This window comes from Pipistrellus hanaki, assembly GCF_964339955.1.
Source record: "Pipistrellus hanaki genome assembly, chromosome: 19".
NCBI classification, from domain to species: domain Eukaryota; kingdom Metazoa; phylum Chordata; class Mammalia; order Chiroptera; family Vespertilionidae; genus Pipistrellus; species Pipistrellus hanaki.
The window spans coordinates 21,658,785-21,683,762 of NC_140521.1; the positions used below are offsets into that span (position 1 = coordinate 21,658,785).

Below are 24,978 nucleotides of genomic sequence, written 5' to 3' on the forward strand. Positions count from 1 at the left end.
GCTCATATTGCCTCTCGGAACTTAAGTTTCTTCATCTAAACATGGGTATATCCCCTGCCCTCACTGGGGGACACACAGCAGGTGCTTAATGAGTTCAATGTTCTCTATCTCCTCTGTCCTTTCTTCCCTCCATCCAGCTCAGAGCTCTTTCTTGCCCCACCTACTCTGCCAGCCTCTCCCTTCTCAGTCCCCCAAAGTCAAGAGATACTGTCATTAACCAGACATCACCTAGTCTGTGATCCAGCATGGAATTTCTGATTCGAACCATAGAACTCCCTAAAATACTTAAAAAAAGAAAATGAAAAAGAACAGCTAAGATAACCTATTCAAGGGAGCTACCCATCCCTCACAGCAGGAGTGATTTCTTCTGTAAATTACCCTCTTAAGTTTCTTCCCACTATTTTAGAACAACATTAATTACTAGGCAGGAAGCGGAGAAGCGAATGCTGGGAACAAGAGTGTGTTTGGTGACAGCCAGGCCCAAGGTTTTTTTCTAGAATAAACACAACAACCGTTCCTTAGCTTTCCAAGAAATGGGCTGCTAAGTCACCATAATAAAAAACAAGTAAGAATGACATATGTAATCAATAAAATGTTTTTCAAAACCATTTACCTGCTTCCCAGAGAGGCGAGTGGAGGCTATTCCTGGCCAGTGTTAGACTGAAAGGAAGCTTTAGCTATGTGCTTAGATCTGTCCCACAATGTGTGAGGTGACATGAGACTGGGAAGAAGCAGGAGGGGTCGAGATGACAGAAACCAGAGCCTGTAACAACCCTGGTGGCTGAAAGGATGGAAGAAGACTAGCAAGAGAAAGTTCAATAGGGTGGTGTTTTTAAAAACGTCAACTGAATAAATACAAACACAAAGATGTCAACAAACAACCCACTTGTGGGAGGGCAGACGGTGACTGCACAGGCCAATGGTGTCAGTGGCATGATAGAGCCATGGGAACCCAGGGCGTGGGCAGAGGTCACAGAGTTCGAAGGAAGGTGGAGGTGCCCCACCGTATCTGTGCTTCCAGACCACAGACTCCTAGGAACTCTCTGGAAAGATCATCCACCAGAAAAGAAAACTGCAAACTTGAAATGTGCCATTTAGAGAAGTCGAGGGGAATCTGGAGTGGGAGCAGCTTAGACCACGTAGAGAGCATCAGTGGTACCTTACAGAACTGTCACAGAAAGGCACCTGGCGCATAGGAAGTGCTAATTAAACATCAGCTATTCTGCTTAATAACCAAGTAATCAATATTAATCTGCTATTTCAATTGGGAATATCAGACTACATTCTATTTGGAAATGTTTCAACCTAATAGAACCAGTGTGTGGAAGTTATAAGTGTTAGCTCAACATAAGAAAGACTCTGTGAGAATCCAAGTTGTTGAGAAAAGGGTTGGGATGTCCTGAGTCACTGTATTTAGGCCGTGACCCACGTGTGAGGAATGTTGGGAAGGGATTTTCTAACTTGGATGGAAATTAATTTCATCAGGATTAGCAAATGGACTTCCATCTCTGGCATTCCTTCTAATGGACTAACAGTGGCTGTGAAGTGTCATGTTGAAAAAGCTTCTGAGGCCATTTAGGGCCCAGGAGGAAAGAATTGGGAGAAAGAGCCACCAGTAAAGTCTGGGAACAGTGGTGCAAGTGCTGAGAATCGGGGCTAAAAGACACATAAAAATTCCGTCCAGCTCCGAGACTCTGATGCTGGCCGCATTGACAAGCCTCTGTTTAGGATGAGGATACCTGGGTTAAGCCCTCTGTCACATGCCTGCAGGGTGCATACCACAGCCAAGGAGCTGAGCCCCATTTTGGACAATAAAGATCATTCTATGTTTCATAATGGTTTCAACTGTCAGTGAAATTTGCCTCAAACTCAGTGTCAGCCAGATGTCTGGGAGTGCAGACTGGGGAACTGGAAATGTTCTCATGTGGTTTAGAAGTGAGAGTGAGGGGACTGAATCTGGATTCCAGCATTCTATTCCGAGCATTGTCACTGACTCACCATGTAACCTTGGACCAAAGCACTGAGCTGTCAGGGCCAACTCTCCTTCTTTGGAAGGAAAATAGGACAGACGACATCACTGATTATCTCTGTTCTTTCTAAAGTGGGGACACTGCCTATTCATTCCTGATAAAAGACCACAGTTCTCTATTTGACCACCAAGTAGGCTTCTATTTTTTTTTTTTTTTTAATATTTTAAGTATGTTTTTAAAATATATTTTTATTGATTTCAAGGAGGAAGGGAGAGGAATAAAGAGATAGAAACATCAATGATGAGAGAGAATCACTGATTGATCTGCACGCCCCACACTAGGGATGGAACTTGCAATCCAGGCACATGCCCTGACTGAGGACTGAACCAGAACTTCCTGGTTCATAGGTTGACACTCAACCACTGAACCACCCAGGCCAGGCACAAGTACACTTTTAAATTTCTATTGGAGTGTTCTTAGTGCTGCCTTTAGTAAACTTCTCTATATAATTAAGTTTATTTAAATATTTCATGTGGCAAAATATATAGCACATAAAATGTAACGTTTTAACCATTTTTAAGTGTGCCGGTCAATAGCACTAAATACATCCACATTGTTGTGCAACTATCACCACTTCTGTCTCCTGATCTTCCCCAAACTCCCACACATGTTTTTTAAAGTATTATTCTATCAGACATTCCATATTTGCCTGCACAATTTTCACCATATTTTTTCAAACTTAATAGCACAGCACTATTATTTCTTCCAGGAGAGCCCTTTGGCAGCTATGGGTACCATATAATAAAACCTCAATTAAGCAGACAGGCAACTCTGGTTAATCCAAGTGGTTAAGCTCACTATGGGTTAAAGAGAACACTCCGGAAGTCCAGCTTCTTGGTAGGTATTTTATACAGTGTGTCTGTCTTGGTTGGTCCATTCTAATGAACAAAGCGAAATCATTAGTGATTCAACACAGAGGCCTTTGCTTGGGAGTGGGAAGTAGTTACCATTTTAATTAGCGATGTTCAGATTTCTGCTACAAAGTTCAGGAAATAGCAGAAGGGACGGGTTTAAGAGATACTGGAGCTTTTCATTTTGTGTCTCAAAAGCAGGGCATAATTTTTTTAAATTGAATTAACTGAATGTTCAAGTCTCATGAAACTTGGTGCTCAACATAATCAAGTCTCTGCCCGTGCACACCGCGGATTTGCAAGGATGTTCTACCAACCTGAAAACTTAGCAGACTTTGGATATTAAGAACAATTTAATGCAATTTTCATTCATTCACATACTTAATAAACTGCCACTGGGCGCATACCCATGGGGTCCACACTCTAGTAAGCACTGTGTGGGAGGGCGCAAATGTCAGAGGCCCTCTGGCCTTCATGACCCTTCTTCAAGGAAGTACTGCATGACCACTTCACTCTTCCTCGAAAATGCCAATTGCAAAATCCAAACGTCTAACTTGGACCCGACCACTGGAGCGCAGCAACTGTTCACTTCTGAAAGCCCGCCTGGCCCCGTGTGCCAGTTCCCACTCACCTCCTCCAGCAGCCGCTGCTTGAGCTCACGCTCGGTCTCCAGTTTCTGCTGCAAACTCCGGGCGTTCATTTCAAGCATGGCGTGCTTCTTCTCCAGGTCACTGAGCTGGACAGTGGGGAAGTGGCCATGAAACCACATTTAGGAATGTTGGATGCTAATGACTTTTGCAAATACCCACAAACCTTCACATGTACAGAATAACCAAGTTCTGAAGGTCAGAAAACACTATGTTTTAGAAGTTTACCACAAAAGTCCATGGTGGAGATAATAAGCCTGTGGAGGCCCTTTGTGTGAGCACCAGAGTGATCTGTAAGGGATGTACAGATCACTTGTACAGCTATGACAAGTTCTAAGAGAACGGCCGCTGAAGAACTTATTTATCTGACGTACTGTGGTGAACGAAATAATAGTCATATGCCCAAGTTACCTACTTCTTGCCCAAGATACTATCAGGGGCTTTGGGGGTAAAAGGACAGACATGTTCTCTCAAGGATATCACATCAAATCACAAAGGCAGGGAGTGACCGTAGCTAGACACACACAAAGAATGAGGCTGCTTGGTTAGATGTTAATTTTGATAAGAGGTACAAAGTAGAGAAATTCATGCTGAATCCCTGGTCATCGAGAAAAGATGGTCTCAGGATGCCTGGTGTCTTAAAGGCTGGGTAGAACTTTGTTCTAGAATATTTTGAGAATAGTCAAATAGAAAAAAAAAATTTTTTTTCTTTCTTCATATTAAACACAAAAGGATTCACTTATCTTTAAATAATGTATTTATTTTCATCACAGTTAAAAAAAAATAGTAAAGCCAGTATCAAGGAACTCGGGAACATTCCTGAGAGGCAAGCTCTAGCCTTGAATTTAATCATTGTATTTCTATAAAATTCTGGTAAGAAAATAATCATGGTGTCATAAAGATCTATGTTCATCACTATTATTTAAAATAACAAAAAAAAAATTGGAAGAAGCTCAAATTTCCAACACGAGTGGAATGATGTAATTTGTTTTTTAGAACTACATGTTCAAAAAATATTCAATAAATCAAGGGAAGTCCCTAATATATGATGTCTTAAAAAGCTGCAAACTATTTCTATAGTAAGAACCTAAATTTGTAAATGTTTGTGTGCACACATCAACATGTCATGCAAAGAAAAGACTACAAATAGCTTTATCAATACAATAGTGGTGACGTATGATCAGTCACTTTTTCCTTTATTTTCTGTGGTTTTTATATCTTCCATAATGACCCCAAATAATTCCTTCTGTAATCTTATCTAATAAAATAGTAATATGCAAATTGAACTTCATTCCCAACACATAGATGGCTGACCCCATGTGGTCACAAGATGGCTGGCAGGGGAAGGCAGTTGGGAGGGACCAGGCCTGCAGGGGAGGGCAGTTGGGGGTGACCAGGCCTGCAGGGAAAGGCAGATGAGAGGGGGGGTACCAGGCCTGCAGGAGAGGGCAGTTGGGGATGACCAGGCCTGCAGGGGAGGGCAGTTGGGATAACCTGGCCTGCAGGGGAGGGCAGTTGGGGATGACCTGGCCTGAAGGGGAGGGCAGTTAGGTGAGACCAGGCTGGCAAGGGTGGGTAGTTGGAGGCAATCGGGCCGGCAGGGGAGCAGTTAAGCGTCAATCAGGCTGGCAGGGGAGTGGTTAGGGGTGATCAGGCAGGCAGGTAGGCAAGTGGTTAGGAGCTAGAAGTCCCGTATTGTGAGAGGGATGTCCGACTGCCCATTTAGGCTCGATCCCACTGGATCCCACTAAACAGGCAGTCGGACATCCCTCTTGGGGTCCCAGATTGGAGAGGGTGCAGGCTGGGCTGAGGGACACCCACCCCCATGCACGAATTTCATACACCGAGCCTCTAGTTATGAAATAACAAAGAGTTATACAAAATTCAGATGACTGTACATGGGTGTGAAAATGTATCTGTGAGGTATATATGAAATTTCTCTGATCTTCACTTTTGTTATCTATAACACTGAAATATCTATTCTAAATCTCTTTCAAGGATCTTAGATAAAAGCCTCTAAAACACTGGTATACCACTTTGTATATATAACATTAAGTCCATAAAGCCTTCTAGAAATCAAGTGCCAGAAAACGACAGTTGTATGTCCCAACCAAAAGTTGGACTCGGGGGCCCAGACAAGGAGATGCTAAGAAATCACTGAGGGGCTGTGATGCCCCAGATCCACACGACTGCCAACCGAGGATGTCCCACGGTGACACATACCTGTGAGACTTCCCTGGAATGAGTAAATACCTGTTTATGGAATATGCTGACCATAGGTTGGATTTGAATTTTTGTTAACCATGCCATCGAAGAGAAGGAAATGAGGATGTTTTCCTAAAAGGCAGAGGGATGGACACCGACCTTGTCGGAGAGGCTCTCGGCTTTCAGCTTCTGCTCTTTGAGAGCCTGCTGTAGAGCGAGAATCTCGGCCTTGTGCTCCTTCACAGCCAGCTCGACCACCTGGCGCGACTCAGTGATCCGCTGATCAGCTCTCGCCCTGCCGGAGAAACACAGGCCCTCTCTCAGAAGCGCTGTCGTCATCAGTCTGGAGAAAGGAGGCTGGCCCATCCTTCGTCCTGATAAGCAACCTAACAGGCTGCGAGCTGGACAGATGCCCTATCCTGATCCAAACTATGCCTTGCTTCCTGACTTATTACAGAGCGGAGGTTTGACCCACTTCAGGCCTTGGGTAAAAATACTCTTAAAAAGTAAAGTTCCTGTTAGGAGTCTCTTGGAAAGGCTGTACAGGAAAGGGCATGCTGCCCAATGCAACTGGGCTGATGGGATGTGTCAACACTGCCACACCCTCCAGTGGGAGAAGAAACAGAATGAGGTCCTGATGAAGGACCACCGTGTGCAGAGGATCATGGGAGACCCCATTTAAGCAGACATTTCCTCTCCTTAATGTATTCGCAAGATGCTGGGTGTTTTGTGTGCTCATCAGAAACTGAAACTTGAATCTGGTGAATGTATCTGTAAATAAGGTTAGAGAAAAGAAAAACTAGAAATAAACTGGAAAAGTCACTTCCCTTCCCATGTAGTCTTAGGTTTTACATCTTCCACATCTGGGCGTATAGCAAGCTCCTCCATGGGCAATGCTCCCTTCCCTGCTCCACGAACCCAAACCCGCCTCAGTCTTCAAAGATAAACTCAGGGCCGTGTCCTCCAGAAAATCCCTCCCAACTTCTGCTCTCAGAAGTAACCTCTCCTTGCTTGCTCTGCATCCAAAGCACAAATGCATTTTCCCTGACATACCCCACTCTCTATTTTTGGTGATAAACATTTGAATGCATAGGTTATCTCCTCCATTAGACTCTTAGCCTTAGCCTCTTGAAGACAAAAATTAAGAATTAGACTTTGTTCATCTCAGTATCCCACATAATACCAAATTGGGGGGAGGGTTATACTTGCCCCCTAAAAATATAGATGAAATACCTACCTAAGCATATTCCATAACTACACCTCCCATGTGTGGCTGTGTCTTTCCTACTGCTGAAGCCAGACTCCAACCTCCAAAATTGTTTCTGAAGAACTCTAGAAACAGCGAGGGTGGGAGCTGGACTTGAGGGCCGGGGGAGATGTCTGTGTGAGTGCAACCAGAACATACCTGAGGAATCAGGGCCCAAGAGTTTGGACAAACCAGCAGCCCCTCATAATCAGCAAATACCCTGAGTGGGAAGATGTGCAAAAAATGGAATATTTCTCTTGAAATTTAATCTCTAGCTTCTAATCTTCTCTAGTTTAACTTAGCATAGACTATATGTAACATCAACACATTTAGTTGAGTCTCTTATGGTCAAATAAACATAAAAAAAATACCAAAATGAGTCCGACTAAATGACAGATGTTCCTATGTACAGTTGTCTTGCTTAAGGAGCATCACAGGAAGGTGAGTGTTGGAGGAAGTGATATTAGGGAGGTTATAAAGGATAAATACGATTTAGCTATGCAGACAGGAAGTCATGGGGCTAGCTCTAGCCCATGTGATACCTTGGTGCAAACTGGAAAAAGACTCTATTCCCGTCTGTTGGCAAACTGCTGTAATATAGCAATTTGGTTAGAGCAAAACTTTCCTGTCGTGAGTGGTGAGACTGTTTTAACAAATTTGCCAATTGGGGATGTCTCAATGTGAACGGCATGCCTCGAGCTATGCAGTACACAGGCTGCATGCGTGGCCTGGCAGGGCATTCTGTGCTGGGGGGACAAAGGTGAGAAAACAGAGGAAGAAGACTGCCTGGACTTACTACTTATTTCCTCTGAAGAAAGAAAAAGAAAAGAAAACTATCCTTGTAAAGCAGTTGCTCTCAACTGGGGATGATCTTTGCACCCTCAGGGGTCACTGGACAATGTCTGGAGACATGTTTGTTGTCACAACTTGAGAAGGGACATCACGTGGGTACAGATAAGGGAGGATGCTCAACATCAGACTGCACACGGCAGCTTCCACGGCAAAGGGTTACCAGCCCACATTGAGAATAGGGCCAAGGCTGAGAAATCACAGGGTGGATAGAGGGAGACTAGCATTATTCACAACCAGGATTAAAATAGTGATGGCTGGCGTGGCTCAGTGGTTGAGCATTGACCTATGAACCAGGAGGTCCAGGGCACATGCCTCGGTTGCAGGCATCTTATCATCAATTGTTCTCTCTCTGTGTCTCTGTCTCTGTCTCTGTCTCTCTCTTTCTCTCTCTCTCTCAAACCAATAAAAAAATATGTATTTTTTAAATGGTGATGGTCTTGCTACAAGGCCACCATGGTAGGAAATCTGAGGAAAGAGTTTCTGCAAAGAAAGCACTGACACATTTGTCCTGCTCTGGCTCCCGGGTCCTCCACAGAGTATACAGACAACAACAAATGCCAAGAATCCAGGTGCCACTGACCATAGTGACAACTAGGGTGACCAGCCCATCCTGATCTGCCCAAAGGTCTCATAGCTTCAGCGCTGAAAGTTTTGTCACAGAAACTCCTCAGTCCTGGGAAAGCTGGGACAACTGGTCACCTGTTCAGCACTCTCAGGTGGTCCTGCTGTGGCCCCCTGTCACCGGCACTCTACAAACAGAAACACTCACCTGCTCTGTTTCTCAGTGTCCAGCATCCTCTGCAACTCTCGGACCCGACACTCAAACTGGGACTTCTCGTCCCCGAGGACACTCCTCCACGCTTCCCACTGCCGCTCCTTTTCCAGCAGCTCATCGTTCAGGGCCTCCAGGTCCATGACCTGCTCTTCCAGCATCGTGCAGGTGGTCTTCAGAGCCTCCATCGTCTGCAAACAGTACCAAGGGAGGGTTTCCTGGATGTTCCTTTGTTGGGTCAGTTTCAGAAAAGCACACCTTTCTCACTACAGCCTGAAACACAGTCTATCTTTTTCTTCTACCGATCAAGGGGACTGGACAAGAATTGATGAAGGGCCATTTCTGCTACCATCTTCTCGGCAGAAACCAAAGCAAGGCCAGGGGGAGAGACTGCAAAGGATCACATTAGCCTCCTGGAGCAGTGGTATTTTATTATCTTTAATTTTTATCTTTTTATTGATTGATTTTAGAGTGAGGAAAAGGGAAAGGAGAAAGGGGGGGGGGGCATCAATCTATTGTTCCACTTATATATGCATTGATTGGTCAATTCTTGTATGTGCCTGACCAAGGATCGAACACGTAACCTCCAGATAATGCTTTAACCAACTGAACTACCTGGCCAGAGCTAGTTTTAATTTTAAAAAATCAAACCGAGCCGAGACTGGTTTGGCTAAATGGATAGAGCATCGGCTTGGGGACTGAAGGGTCCCGGGTTCGATTCCGGTCAAGGGCATGTACCTTGGTTGTGGGCATATCCCCAGTAGGGGGTGTGAAGAGGCAGCTGATCGATGACTCTCTCTCATCGATGTTTCTAACTCTCTATCTCTCTCCATTCCTCTCTGTACAAAATCAATAAAATATATTAAAAAAAAATAATCAAACCGAAGAAGAACTACGCACTTTTAGAAACCATTTTTAAAACCCTCAAGCCTTCAAAACACAGACATGGTTATAATGAGAGCCCTTTCCCTGGCCCGGCTCAGCCCTGGAAGCTGAGAGTTTCTGTTGTAGAGGGGGAGTGGGGGGATGCACCAGGCATCACGCTGACCTGAGGGGACCAGGGATCGCTGACACCATTACTGTCCTTACCTGCTTCTGGCTGGTGAGTTGCATCTCTCTCTCCGAGATCTCGCGGCGGAGATGGTCCACCTCACTTCGCAGCTGAACTATCTCATCATTGGCGCCGGAAGCCTCGTCGAGTTGTTTGGACAAGAAGAAGTTTTGGTTGTTGAGCTCAGCGTTGTCCTCCGTCAGCTGGTTTAGCTGCTCCTCCAAGTCTGTGATTACCTAAAAGATGAAAGCCATCGGTTACACACCACACAAGTAGATTTTAATTGAGAAATTGCTTCTAGAGCCGTGGGTTTCTGAAGATAGGACACAGCTCCTGAGTTTGTCTCTCCAACTCCCAGAGTGGGCCCCAAACTCCTGCGCCCGCCCACTGGGCACTAAGGCCCTCGCTGTGAGAGGAGAGTCCATCTCGGGGTTCATCTGGAAAACATGGCAAAAGCAAATCCACCAAAAGTGAAGGCAGTACGGATGGGGCCCCTTTAAATGAGATAAAGTTCATGGACAAAAATATAATGTGATAAATGCAAATTGAGGAAAGAGGCATGAAGACTGGTCTCACTACCAGCTAATTAAGCTAAAATGCTCACGACACCTTCTATAGAAACTATAGTTATACATGGAGATAGTCTTAGGAAAATAAAGCAAAATAAAGTTCTTATCGAAGACTGAGTAAAGGACACTAGAGTTATTTTAATAATATCTCAGACAACATATTTAATTACATGCAAAAAGGAAAAATATTCTTCAGGGAAGCTCAGAGTAATCCTAAAAATACAATATTATACTATGTATGGTATCACTTTAATGGTTTTTATTATATAGTTCACTATCGGAAAAATGGGAAGGCGTGTATATGAAATTGTCATTTTATGAAGAGATTTAATCGGGTTTGGCTAAATTATTTCCCCGCTCAATGGCAAAATGACTTCAACTTCACTGCTTTTAGCTTTCCTATTCTTTGCTGAGGCTCACTATCAGCACTTGCAGACCACTTTAACACACAATACTTGAGAACTTTAAGGCCAATTTTCTTATAATAGTTGGAATGAGGTGCAAGGCAGCAAATTAAATTTTATGTAACAAAAAGATGTAAATTAAAAGGAAATGCCTTTAAGCCTATGCTTATTAATTGTTTCCAATTTTCAAACCAAGAGTAGAGTTACTTTATGAAATGTTAACACTGTTTCCATGACTAATTCCCTATTTTAACCACCTCTGATTAGCGTTTAAAAAATATCTTCCCGGGCACATGGAAATAAAGAGCATCAAGTAAGTACATTTGTTCAATGTGGCTCAGAAAGCACAGCTTTTCATTTTGTTAACTGAGCTGATGGATTTTTAATGTAGTAAGTGGTCTAGAAATTTTAATTTTAATATCAGAAGCCACATTAATTCCTAACGTACTGGTTTGAAGTACACTGTCAGCTATTGATACAAACGAGGGAATAAAGGTTATCTGGTCAGGTTCTTAGCTGAGACTCCTTCTTCATGGGAGAGTGGAGATAGGAAAACACTGCATGCTTGCCATTCCTAGCAGGCAGCTATGACTCATAGGGTTCCCTGTATCACTCTCTCTGCGACATGGTTAAAGCTCCTCAAACCATCTATAAACAAATATGTAAATTGGCCATACCTCCGTGATGCAACAGCCAATAAAGAGTATGCAAATTAACCCAACAAAGGTGGTGGGCCTCTGGGCAGCATGCATGTGTGCAGGTGCCTAGTGGCCAGGGGCAGGGAGAGATGCTCCCCAGCTGCTCAGGGCCTACACATGCAGGCGCTGAGCGGCCGGGGGTGGCATGGGACACCCACCTGCCCTCTGCATAGTTGGGGCGACATGGCAGGCATCCCCGGGATCCCGCCCGCTTTGAGCCTGTGGCCAGTGCGCATGCACACTGGTACTGTGCGGCCGAGGTCCCGGGAACGACACTGGAGTGTCCAGTCCTGTCAGCCCGAGCTGGGAGTAAGGTGACTGGAGTTCGCAGTCCTTTTGATTTGTGCAGCCCTGGACCCGAAGCGAAAACCAAGAGCGTGGGAAGCACCAGGAATTCTGGGAATCATAGTTCTGGTGGCAGCCCCTGGACCTGAAGCAGAAGCCCAAAGTTCTGAGAGCACCAAGAATGCTGGGAATCATAGTTCTGGTGGCAGACGCCTTGCGGGCTCTCCTAGACACCAGAGCAAAGTGAGCCTGGAGCAAGTTACTATTGCAGGTGGGGAATGGAGGGAAAGCAAAGGTGAGAGACATAAGTAAAGTCAGAGTGTCGAGGAAAAATTAAAGGGAAGGTATCCTACAACTTCTAGGAAATCTCCAACAATGGAGCAAAGAAAAAAAAAAAAGCCCTCTATTATTCTGTGAGCAACAAACCAAACTGGGTTGGGGTCTCAGACAATTCACCGATATGATTGCAATGACAGACAGAAACTCCAGGATTGAAGAGGGCTCCCCAGAGGGCTCCCAGATTGGAGAGGGTGCAGGTTGGGCTGAAGTACACCCCCTCACCTTCCATGCACGAATCTTTATGCACTGGGCCCCTAGTAGATAAATGAATAAACAACACTTAATAGTTCAACTGGCCTCTTTCCAATAGGTAGTAAACCCCACTCCTTAAGATCATTTTCATAACAGACTACAAATATCTATAATAATAAAAGGATAATATGCTAATTAGACCAGGCGTCATTCTGGACGTCCTTCCTGATGAAGCCAGGGACAGAGGGAAGCCAGCCTGGGTCCCAGGTGCCTTAGGGAAGCTGGTGCTGGCAACTGGGGGAAGGAAGGCCTGCTCTTGCATGAATTTTTCTGCATCGGGCCTCTAGTCTATATATATAAAAGGTTAATATTCAAAGTGTCCCCTTGGGAGTTCAACCAGGAGACTGGGAGTTTGATTGCTTGCAATGACTTGTGCTGACCACCAGGGGGTGGCGCGGAAAGTGGCTGGCAACCAGTGACAGCGGTGGGGTCATTGAGGAAGCGAGGGAAGGAGGCGGTGGGGAGGTAGGGAACCTGATCAGTCCTGATCGCTGGGCAGGCCTAGGGACCCTACCCATGCACCAGTTTCGTGCACTGGGCCTCTAGTTTAACTATCTATATGATGCTTCCTTCTGCCTCTTTCCCAAAGGAAAACAGAATTGAGACAAAATGGCCCAGAAGCTAAGCATTAAAATGAATTCAGGAACCCGAAATTAGTAATGTTGGACTTTACTGGGTTGGTTTCTCCATCTGTGACATGGAGATAAATACTATCTTCACTACCCTTCCGCTTCTATTGATTTAATGCTTTGAATTTCCTTGCCTACTATCCCACCATAATGTACCATGTACAAATACAAGGGATAGCCCTAGCTGGTTTGGCTTAGTGGACAGAAAGTCAGCCTGTAGAATGAAAGGCCCCAAGTTCAATTCCAGTCAAGGGCACATGCCAGGGTTGTGGGCTTGGTCCCCAGTAGGGGGAATGCAGGAGGCAGCTGATCAATGATTCTCTCTCATCATTGATGTTTCTAGCTCTCTCTCCCTCTCCTTTCCTCTCTGAAACCAATAAAAATATTTCTTTTTAAAAAAAATACAAGGGATAAAAATTAACGACCAAGATGATGTTTCATTGTAAAGATTATAATAGTGCCTCTTGGGGAGCAGGGACTACAGAAAATTTGTTCATGTAAGAATATGCACACTGCCAAAACAGGTTCTTTGCCATCTGAAGACATATTTAAGTCTTTGGATATCCACTTCTTTTGAAATTTATGAAAAGAAAATGCAGTGTGATATAAATCAATTTCTGCCACCTCTTCTCTTTCTCCCAAAATTAACTTACAAGCTGCTTAAGAAGAAACACTGGGAAATGTCAATGACCTGCCAAGATGTTACTCTCCCTTCACCTGAAACGGGCCCGCTGAGGAAGCATCCTTCTATTTCCCTGTTGTCCTTTGTTGTTTTGTTTGTTTGTGGAGGGATCACGTCTCTGATTCCTACTTAACAGTTTATGATTGCTGGTTCTAGATCCTGGCACTGCCTCTATATGGATAAGAGGAGGAGGTTGTGTTTGTGGGAAGCACCCAAGCACTCTTTCAAGCATTTTAACTCATTCAGACTTTTCACGTATTCTTTCTACCCAAGCCAGAACATGTGTAGCTTGTGACTCTGTTTCCAGTTGCTGGAGTTGTGGTATTAAGTGTTACACACACACACACCACACACACACACACACACACACACACACACACCACACACATACACACACACACACCACACACACACACACTTGAGTTTGCAGATATTGAACTGACTTGAGACAAAGCAGTAAATTAATGGTCTCCATGGTTTAAAAAAAAAAAGTATAATAATAGACTTTTATAATAATAGGTGATTTTGAACCAGATAATACACAAGGAGAATTATTGGGTATACTTTGTGGCCTTTGGTTATTCTTTCCACACCAAGGGGAAATGATCTGTATACTATATTAGAGTCTGTTAATCTTTTATCTCCAAAGACAGAGGATAAAGAAGATAAACTGAAAGCCTGATTCCATCTTAATGGCAAGAAAGACGAGGGAGACGGGCCACCAGAGCTTTGTTGTGTACTGTTCTTGCAGATAAGATATCTTGGTGCAGCTCTAAGAGAAAACAGGCTATAAAAAAATTCTCTTTTGAAAAAAAAACAAAAATCTCTATTTGGGGTTATCTGTTGCTTTTCAAGACTTTCATGCAAAACTCCTGGTTCCAAGAAACAGAAGTTAACGGAGATCTCCCACCTAGCGAGGGGCGCCACGGGGAACGTTACCCGGAATGTCCGTAGCATGTGGGAGGCGAAGACACCAGTCAGGTATGAGCACCAGGCTACAAAGATTCAGGCCTGAAGTCCTATTTTAATGCCTGTTTTTCTCTTGAAGGCAGCTATTTGCATATTATTTATTTTTAATCTTATAGCTGGCAGATTGATTCATAATTAAAACTGTGTCATATGTTTGCCCACCAACTCCCCTCCAAAACAGACTTAGGTAGGATTCAAAGATCTATATTTTGAATCAAATCCTTTTTTTATATCTCTTCGAAATATAGAAGTGGTCAGAGCTTGAAAATCTTACTGTTCGTGGGGTTTTTAAAAGCTGCTAACTGGGAGCTTCTATCAATTGATTTAGGAATTCCCAACAGTAATAAAGACACTCTAGTGGACGATCTCGAACTGCACCAACGAGAAAGGAACATTTACTGAGATGCCTTGAAAGCAGCCTTTGAACTTGTGAAAGAATAACTGAGATTGACAATTGTTGCCAAATATTGTTCCATAAGGAGTGGCTTTCAAACTTTTCTAAGGAGCAGAACCCTTTTCTAAACAAAGGATTTACTTTTATGTCAGAAGTCCAATATCCTATATAATAAAAGCCTAATATGCTAAGCATCTGGTCATCTGGTTGTCCATTCAACCAATCAAAGCATAATATGCTAATGAAGCTCAACAGATTGTTATGACATACACCGGCTCTCCAAGGCTCTGACCAGTAGGTTAACTTACTGCTGGGGTCCGGCCATTTGGGACTGAGTGAGACAGACTGGACACACCCTGGAGCCCTCCCACTGTCCCTCCCCAGCTGGCCAACCTCCTGCATCCCTCCCTGGCCCTGACCGTGCACTGGTGGGCTCCCACATCCTGGAATGCACCCTTTCACAATCTGGGACTGCTGGAGAGCCAGTTTTGGCCTGGTCCCACAGGCCAGGCCAAGGGACCCCAATGGTGCATTAATTCACTCACCAGACCTCTAGTAATAAAATAATGATAGTAACCAGCAATTTAGCACTTTCTATGAACCAGGCCCTATGCAAACACTTGGATGCATCATCTCATTAATTCATGTAGGAACCCCATGAATAGGTACTATTTACCAAATTTCTGATTCTATGAATCAGTGTTCCCTAAGATTTATGGTTTTTGTAATTTGGATATATATTGGAACTAAGCGGCTATCTTTCTTCTCTTGCCCAGGCTTCAAAGAGCAGTTATTAAATAAACTATATCTTACAATCCATGATGTATGGGAATCAAGGAGAGTGTTAGCTCCATTTTATAGGTAAAGAAGTAGAGACTTGAGAGATAACACCACATAGACTCTCCACAGGCCAATTCAGAACTGGAGCCTGGTCTGCCTAACACAGGAGAGCCGGTGTGGACCCTCAGCGGCCACTGCTGTGGGTAGGGCCCCTCTTTCCACCTGTGAGGCCCCCAGAGCTTCTCTACGGAATGCCGGGGGGTAAGGAAAGGAAGGGTTACATGTCAGTGTTGCAGAAAAAAAAGCAAGTTACATAAGTTAAGTAACCAAATTCATTCTACATATCGCCATATTCTATTAAAAACTAAATTTCCAATTTTAAAAATGTGGGGGAGAGTGGATGACAAAAGAGCACAAGGGAACTTTGAGGATGATGGATATGTTCATGATTTTGAGTGTTGTGCTGGTTTCATAGGTGTACACACACTTGAAAATTCATCAGAGGATTGTGTGCCAGTTACAGACACTTCAATAATAGTATTAAATTTTTTATTTTAATTTTTATGCCAAAGACTAAAAATGAAGAAAGGAAACCTGCAGATGAAGGATTACTGATATATATACTGAAAATATATCCCGGTTTATTTTAGGAAAATGTAGTAATCTAAAAATACCACAGCCATAAAAAGACCTATATTGTATTCGGTGATCATTTATGAGCATGTATGTAATATAAGCAAATAACTCTTGTGTAAATAAGAAACCAAGACAAAAAGAAACTAAAAAAAGAGGACAGGCCCAGAATGCGTCTATTCTTCGTGGAAGGGAGGAAGAATGGAGGAAATCAACAGACATTCCTAAGGTGGGCCCACCCTGGTCCAGCCATCAGCACCAGGAAATAACCAAAATCTACCTGCCAGGTGACTACTACTGGAGTCAAACTAATAGCACATCGTGTGACCTACCCATTCTGCTCCTGGGTACATGCTCATCAGAAATAAGTGCTTATAAAAATAAATAAATAAATAAATAAATAAGTGCTTATAGCCACCAAAGAACGTGTACGAGAATGTTCTCTAACAGCTTTACCCATAGCAAAAACAATACAAATATCCATCCGCAGGAGAAGGGATAAACTGACTTCAGCTCTAGTCATATATTGGGAGCACCACACCATAATGAAAAATAACAGATTTTTGACAGACACAACATGGATGAACCACACAGACAATTTAAGAAAGAAAAAAAAATGCTAAACTCAAAAGACCTTCATTTAAATGGAGTTTTAAAAATAGGCAAAACTGATCTATGGTATCAGAGATCAGAACAGAGGTTACCCTTGGGGAAAAGGATGCTGATGAGAATATGAGGGACCTTCTGGGAGCTGAAAATGCTCTGTATCTTAATCTATGTTGTGGCAACGTAGATTGTCTATGCATGTAAAACTTTTACACTTTATATTCTTTACTGTATGCATTTTATACCTAAACTAAAGGGGAAAGCATCAGGATTTAATGCCCCACTATAGGTAAGGAGGAAAGAAAGAGTTCATTACAAGAAAATAAAACACATATGAGGGCGGGGAGGGGGTGCGCATTCTGGAAATTCACAGATGCGAATAATGCAAATGGAAACAAGCTCATCTAGGACTGACTAAGAGGTAATAAAGCAATGAAAGGACCAAAAAGAAAGGCAGTGCAACCAAGGGTAAAGATAACATCCCTCTCTTCTAAAAGAGGCCTATTTCAGGCCTTCCTTTTCAGCAAAAATAGACTTTGCATTTCCATTGACCCGACCATATTACATAATCTATGAATGATGCTTATCTGTGCATAGGGTTTATTTTTCTCAATATAAATAACATCTTCCAAAGAGTCCTAGATTTTAAATTTGCATGGAAGGAAGCCAGATTTTACCTCTTAGGAAGTTAAAATTTCTAGATGTTTCCTCTGCAGAGGCAGCAGGTTACAGAAGACTCTCCGCAAACATAATTGCCCCTACACAATCTCTGGCCTGCGCTAGCCTGGGAACCTTCCACCCTGGAAAAGGAGGGGCAGCTGCTTGGGACTTTTGTTGCAGCTACTGAAACCTATTGGTGGTTGTGCAGTGAGAACTATTTGGACCACTCCAGCTAGCCTCCCTCCAGCATGAAGAATGCTTTTAAATGTTTAAAACAGGCACACACCCGAGAAACTGAAGTTATCTGGGGCTCAGAAATGCCAAATCGGTTTGACAGCATTAACTGCTTCAAGCTGAGAGTTTGTATCAAAAATTAGTCACTGGTATCACGAAGAAATGTTCTCTTTTTCTTCTTGGATTTAATGTTACGCTATTTTAATCATCTTTGGTTAATACTCACAGTACAGCTGTTACGAAGGGCATCAAATTTGCGCTGGATTTCATCTCTATGTGCCTAAAAGGTAAGAAGTTGATTATAAATTTTCCATAGGGAGGAACACAATTGTACACACTACGGGTCAAATAAAGAGAACAGCATTTGCCTAGAAAGCCAAGAATGCTGATGCAGCAGCCTCGGCATCTGTTTTCCAAAGGATTGCTTAAGTCACCCCCAATATCAGAAACAAAAGTTACAGGAACACATGATGCTGTGTTGATAACAATTAACTATTTTTTAAATTTTAATTTATTTTTCAATTACAGTTGACATACAACCATGAACTACTTAGACCACGCATGCCTACCCTTTACAAATATATTTGAACATTCACATTAATGCCTAGGAATGAGTGGACAAAAAAACCTAATAAAGGATGAAGTCTTTACTCTCCTTCATTTGTCTTGTTCCCCGACCTTAACCATTCCCTCTTCTCGCTACTTAACCCTCCCCAACCAAGTCTATTCCCAAGAGAGACAAAAAACACACAGACACACATACAGGACAATAGCCAGGACAAAGTAGGAACTTTTTTTTTTTTTTTTTAAATCAAAAGCTGCTGTGATTCAGAAACCCCATAGTGATCTTGAAATAAATACAGAGGCAGATCTGCTTCGTTCAGCTGACAAGGATTTTTTGAGTGTATACTACATGCCAGACACTGTGATAATAGAGAGCATGTAGGGCCGACAACTTCATTCTGGTGAGGGGAACTAGAACCTAAGTAAGTGCATGATTACAAAGCGTAGCAAATGCTATAAAGGAAACAGAAAAAAGGGAACAAGGGGTTAGGAAGGAACCCACTTAGATGGCTGGTCACAGAGGCTTCCCTGAAGAGGTGACATTTAAACCGAAACCTGCTGGGTGAGGAGGGGCCAGCCATGCAAATAACAGGAAAAGGCAAAGGAACAGCATGTACCAAAACCCTGAGGCAAGAAGGCACTTGATGAACAAAAAAGACCCAAGTGGCTACAGCAGAGGTTTTTCAACTTCAAGCTGTGCCCCAATGGTGAGGCTAAGTGGGATTTTCTGGTTTGTTTTATCCAATGAAATGGAACAAATAGGACAGAATATAAAACACATCACATGGTCCCTTTTCTACAACAGTAAGCCCTGTTGTAGAAAATTTGTCTAAGATAGCATAATTCATCCCATTTAAGTTGTTATCAAGTTGTAAGACTATCATAATTTTATGTAATATTAAAAAAGAAAAAGTGCTATCAACTAAACCATGACATATTTATATATATACTAGAAGCCCAATGCACAAAATTCATGCACTTGTGGGGCAGGGGGATCTTCCTCAGTCTGCCCTGCACCCTCTCGCAGTCTGGGAGGCCTTGGGGGATGTCCAACCGATGGCTTAGGTCCGGTCCCCATGGGAGCTCAGTGGCTGAGTTGGAGCTCCCCCTGTGGAAGTGCACTGACCACAAGGGGGCAGCTCCTGCATTTGACATCTGGTGGTCAGTGCACATCATAGCGACCGGTCGTTCAACTGTTTGGTTGATTTGCATATTAGCCTTTTATTATATAGCATGACTATATAATCATATATAAGCTATGATTATAAGATGCACCCCAATTTTCAGTACCTTAAATTCAGTGAAATACACTACTACAATACAAGGTAAAATGTATCTTTGGTGAGTTGTAGCCAAATGATTTTTGAAAATCACCTGGCTCAAGCAAAGACAAGGAAAATGTGGCTCAAGATAATGGTAGAGAGGCAGGCAGGGACTAAGAATTTGAAGGCCCAGAAAAGTGTTTGGATTTCATTCAAATTGCAATTAATTGAAAGCCAATGGTGTTTTAAGAAGCAGACTTACATGATATGATTGTCATTGTGTGGAAGCCACAGGAAGAATAGATCAAAATAGGACAAAGGTAGAAAGAAGCAGGGAAACCACTGTCATTCAAGGAAGAGAGGATGGTGTCAAAGACAAAGAAAAGTGAATGGACTGTGATCTCTTTTGGAAGCAAATGCAGTAAGACCTGCTAATGAACATGGGGGCCAAGGGAAAAGAAGAGTCAAATCCTTACAGCCTTTGGATTTGAGAGCTAACATATATTATGGTTTATTTTGCTCAGAAAGCCCAAAGGCAAAAGTAGTCCTCTTAAATTAAAAAAGAAAAGAATTAGCGTTGGCTGGTTTCTCAGTAGTTAGAACATCAGCCCATAGACTGGAGGGTCGTGGGTTCAAATCCCAGTCAAGGCATGTACCTAGGTTCAGGTTTGATCCCTGGCAGATGAGGGAGGCAACCAATAGATGTGTAAGAATACTATTTACCCAAAGTAGAAATGTAGCTATCTACACTGCTATTGAAATCTCGTCTGTGAGCAAGCAGAGTATCTGGCCCCAAAGACCATCCGACCCCTGTGAGTGCATTTCATGATCACCGAGGACTCTTCCTAAAAGAAGAATAAGGCCCATCTACCTAATAAAAGAGCAGTATGCTAATTGACTATACCTTCGTGACACCCACCAGCCAATAAGGAGTATGCAAATTAACCCAACAAAGATTGTGAGTTAATTTGCATATGCATGTGCAGAGCAGCCAGGGGCAGGGCGGGATGCTTGCATCGTTGCCATGGTGATGACGCAGGTGTTCTACACCACCCAGCCGCTCTGGGCCTCTGGGCAGCGTGGGAAGGCGGAAAGGCAGCTCCGGGTTGGAGCAGAAAGTCAGATCCAGGCTGGAGCGGAAAGGCAGCTCTGGTCCAGAGCGAAGGCGGTGCCGACAGCCAGGGAAAGGAAGGCCCATTTTTGCACAAATCTTTGTGCATCGGGCCTCTAGTAGATTAATAAACTCTAGAGCAAGAGTGGGCACATTTTTTCTTTAAAGGACCAGATAGTAAATGTTTTTGGCTTCAAGGTCCATTTAGTCACTGTAAAAAATACTCAACTCTGCCCTCATAACACAAGAGCAGCCATACTCAATATGTAAAAAAAAAATGTGTCAATAAAACTTTACTGACAGGAAAGAGGAGGCAGACTGAATTTGACTCACTGGTTATAGCTTGCTTAACCCTGCTCAAAATGACTATGTGGTGTGAAATCTCTCAAAGACAACAACAAGAAGCTGAGGGTAGAGTTAATTCCTTCAAAGCCTAAACGGTGATCCCTGGACTAGACTTAGGGATAGATGACCTATTCCACCTTCTTAATAATAACAAAATTTCTAATACCACACCATTAAAAACTTATTTAACTGCCCCACTTGCAGTCTGAAATGTCAATCACTAATACTGTTTCATTTTCTTTGAAATTTTCCATCATTGAGGCATTTGGATTATTTTGACACATCAAATGGCAATCCTCTTTGAGGTGATAATGTAATGAATTATCATCACTATGGCTTTTGATTTATTATTGACTATAAACTATAAACCCCAAATGTAGAAACAATCCTGTTGTGACTGCTAGAAATACTGTAAGAAATTTAATAATTATTGGGTTGATCTGGGTAAAAAAAAAATGTCAAGAAACATGTTTTACGTTTTTGTGAAGTAAGTTATAAACCAACTATACAAAAAAGCAAAAGGTTGCATAATAGTATATTATAAGGATAGTGAAATACATAAACAAGGTAAAATGTATTTAGATTCTTTCAATAAAATAACTGAGTGTTAATTAGACATTAGGTACTACAGGGAATAGGTATTCTTAAAAATTATTGAGGACCCCAAAAAGCTTTTGTTTATGTGGTTTACATCTATCTATATTTATCATATTAGAAATTAAAACTGAGATCTTTTTCAAATATTTGTATTTTATTTCTTTTTAAATAACACTAACATTGCTTTTGCACCATCATTGTGTTAACCCAATAGAAAATGTCAAATGACATCTTAGTATTACTATGAAAATAGTCTGACCTTGGGCACCATCAGGCATCCACAGACCTACTTTGAGAACCACTGAGCTAGGGGTTAGGTGGCAATAAGGTAGAATGGACAGGCTGCAGCCTGCAGAACAGACAGCCACTCTCTTTGAAGAGTACTTACGTCTTCATTCATTTTAAGGAAAGTTACAAGAAGATATGAGAATTAAAACACAGCCTTGATGAGAGAAAATATCTGCAGAGCTGAGCAAAGGAAACCAGTATTTAGATGTCTGACCACCTTCTGGGACCCATGGTCAGGATTCTAGAACACTCAGGCTTCCACGCATCCACCCCTTTTTCTGTGAAGGCAGGCACCAAGCAAGACTGTCACCTTTCATGCCCCAATTTCACATCTTGGCTATCACACTGATGGTTTACTAATTAAATACAGGGTTTGATATTTATTGGGGTGAGGAAGAAAAAATGAGAGCGTGCATTGACTAACGATTTTAACTTATCACAGGACCACTTTGGGGTTTCATAATCACAGAATGCTGGGAGGACTCCTCTCATTACTGTCTCTGGCTTTAGCTTCTTGGCCAAATCCATAAGTGCTATCAGGAGGGAAGGGACGCAAAACATGTTCGTGGGCCTTGCAAGTGTACGGAGGGCTCACACCCCACCTCTACCCCACAGCACCATTCAGGTGACACCGACATCATGTCACATATCTGTGTGCTCTAAAGCGTACAGACTCCAATTCTCTTCCTTACAGGACAGGACGACATGGAGTCTTAAATTTCAAGTCCAGGCAGAAAATACTATCTCCTACCAATAAGCATGGAAGCATCTTGAAAGCATGGATTTTTGCTTAAATTTAACTCTACCTTGATTTAATCTCAGCCAGTAAATTTCAATGAAAATGCAATTAACAGGATGGGTAAAGTGAGAGTGAGGAAAAAGAAAGCAGAAGACCAACACTGGCTTCCCAGTGGCCCCTGCCAAGCTCCTTCAATACTGATCTTCAATTTAACAGCGATCCGTCTAATTTGGCCCAGAAGCAGAGGCCAAATGGGGTAACTACTCCTTCCCAGGCGAGGAGATGGAGGCCTCTTTGAAATAAGCAATAATGGCCCATTTAACTATTCCCTTTTATTGATAAAACAGCCTGCTGTGAAGCTGACAAGCCTCCTGGGAGATCATTTTAGATCTGGCTGATTTAATTTGATTGATGCTTTCGCTGGGTCTGAACCTGGGCCTTGAACAATGAGAGCGAGGGGGTCAGAGTACAGCATTTGTGACCATTTTCTCTTTCTCTTGGAAAATACATTCTTCAGACCAAATTCAACAAAGCCATTCAGGCAACAACCACATGTGGCCCATAACCAGGTTTATAGGACGTAATCAAAAGAAGCGGAAAGGAAAAACCCACGGCCTCAAACTGATGGAAGCAAGCTGACATGGAGCTGGGTTCCTGCGTGGTGGGCTTATAAACAGCTGTCTGACCAAAGGCAGTTTCCTGCCAGAACTTTTAAGAAGCCCCGTTTTCCATGGCATCTTCATCTGCGAGACTGGGAGAGCCCTAGTTTCTAGGCCTCGGGAAGCTGTTTTTCTTTTTTTCTAAGAAGATGCTCTGAGGCAGTGATCTCATCTGACTAAATTAAATCGTGACTTGCTGCTGTGCTAGGCTCCCAGCAGCCATTAGACACAGCATATTCCAACCAGCAGCAAGCAGGATTTAAAGACTAATTTCCCCACAGATAAACAGTGGTGACACAAGCTCTATTTCATACCCGCCCCTTCCAAAGGGAAGAGGATGCATGGACACCGCCCTCCCTCCTATTCCCACCGAGCAGAAAAATAATGTGTCTTCCTCCTCCAATGCAAACGGACCTGAGGGATGACAGGCCAATCCCCTGGGGAGAGAGGCTAAAGACACAGCCCTAGGCACACCATGAGGACTTATTAAGTATGGATTAAATTACTGAGTTCTCTTCCTTTCAGAGCGGGTATTCATACAGGGGCAGAATATCAACATACAATGCATTAAATAGAATTCTGGTTAGATTTTTTTGTGTCTCCTTTAGCAGCCAAGAAGAGCTATTTGGCTGTCTTCCTCCCCCATCCACCCAACTCCAGAAAGTGTACAAGCCTTCTTTGCATTCACTCTTACATATTCATGTCGTGCTTGCCTCCATTTTTCCCTTTTATAGTCTTATTTACTCTTTGCCTTTTCTTTCTTATTTATCCTGTTTCACTGTTTTGTATCTTTCTAAATTGCTTTCAGTACATTTTGAAACAAGGCAAAGAATAAAAAGATAGCATGACTACTTCCTTCCAAACAATTATTGGGGACATGTGGCATCAGCAGTAAAGACAATGGAAATTCAGATTGTAGTCGGTATTTGAACTTAAAGACCTGGAAAATCTAGGCATCACAAGAATCTTCTACATATGTTACTATGTCACCCCCAGAATCCTGAAGTCCCTGTGTCCCAGACTGGTCCGTAGGACTCTGGCACTGTCAGATCATGTTCCCAATGTGTTAAGATAATGGGCTCTCCGAACCCAACAAAGGGAGAATAACTTCTAAGAAAGAAACTAGTTTAAAATATATACCAGATTATATCAGATAAATATATAAGACATAAAGCAGAATCTACAAATTAAAAAAAAAGATCATAAAGTTAACCAAAACAAATATAGAAATATGGTACTGTTAAGATTATTATTTTTTAATGATTATTGAAAATCAAAGTAGAAGATCCAAGTAAAAAGACTTTAGCTAAAACTGAAATTCCAAATATAACTGAAATGCAGATGAATGCACCTGAAATGAATATAATATTTAATGTCAACTGTAATTGAAAAAAAATAAAAGAAAAAAATAAGGATGACTATTTTTTTAAAGGGAAGATAAATAAAGGAAGACCTTTTCCAGATGCTAAGGAAAGCTCAGATATTATAATACCAAATGACTGAAACACTAATTCCAATGAAGGAGAACCTATGGGAGCCAGTTTAATGCCCGTTCAACATCTCAAGAGATGGCTGTTTTCTCTTGGGAAATGCCTAAGAGTGAGCAGACATCCTAGCACCACACT

The 24,978-nt window shown here is 42.6% G+C and overlaps 1 protein-coding gene across 10 annotated transcripts in view; it reads right to left on the minus strand.

Moving 5' to 3' along the window:
• The window catches only part of CIT (citron rho-interacting serine/threonine kinase), a 158,038-nt gene that overhangs the window by 25,891 nt on the left and 107,169 nt on the right, over positions 1–24,978 (minus strand). For all 10 annotated transcript variants that reach the window (XM_084868241.1, XM_084868249.1, XM_084868245.1 and 7 more), the window contains exons 24-28: positions 18,015–18,068; positions 9,693–9,890; positions 8,601–8,794; positions 5,893–6,028; positions 3,513–3,617 (exon numbers count right to left, since the gene is read on the minus strand). In XM_084868241.1, the coding sequence (XP_084724367.1) occupies positions 3,513–3,617; positions 5,893–6,028; positions 8,601–8,794; positions 9,693–9,890; positions 18,015–18,068 (687 nt within the window). The remainder of the gene's footprint in view (positions 1–3,512; positions 3,618–5,892; positions 6,029–8,600; positions 8,795–9,692; positions 9,891–18,014; positions 18,069–24,978) is intronic.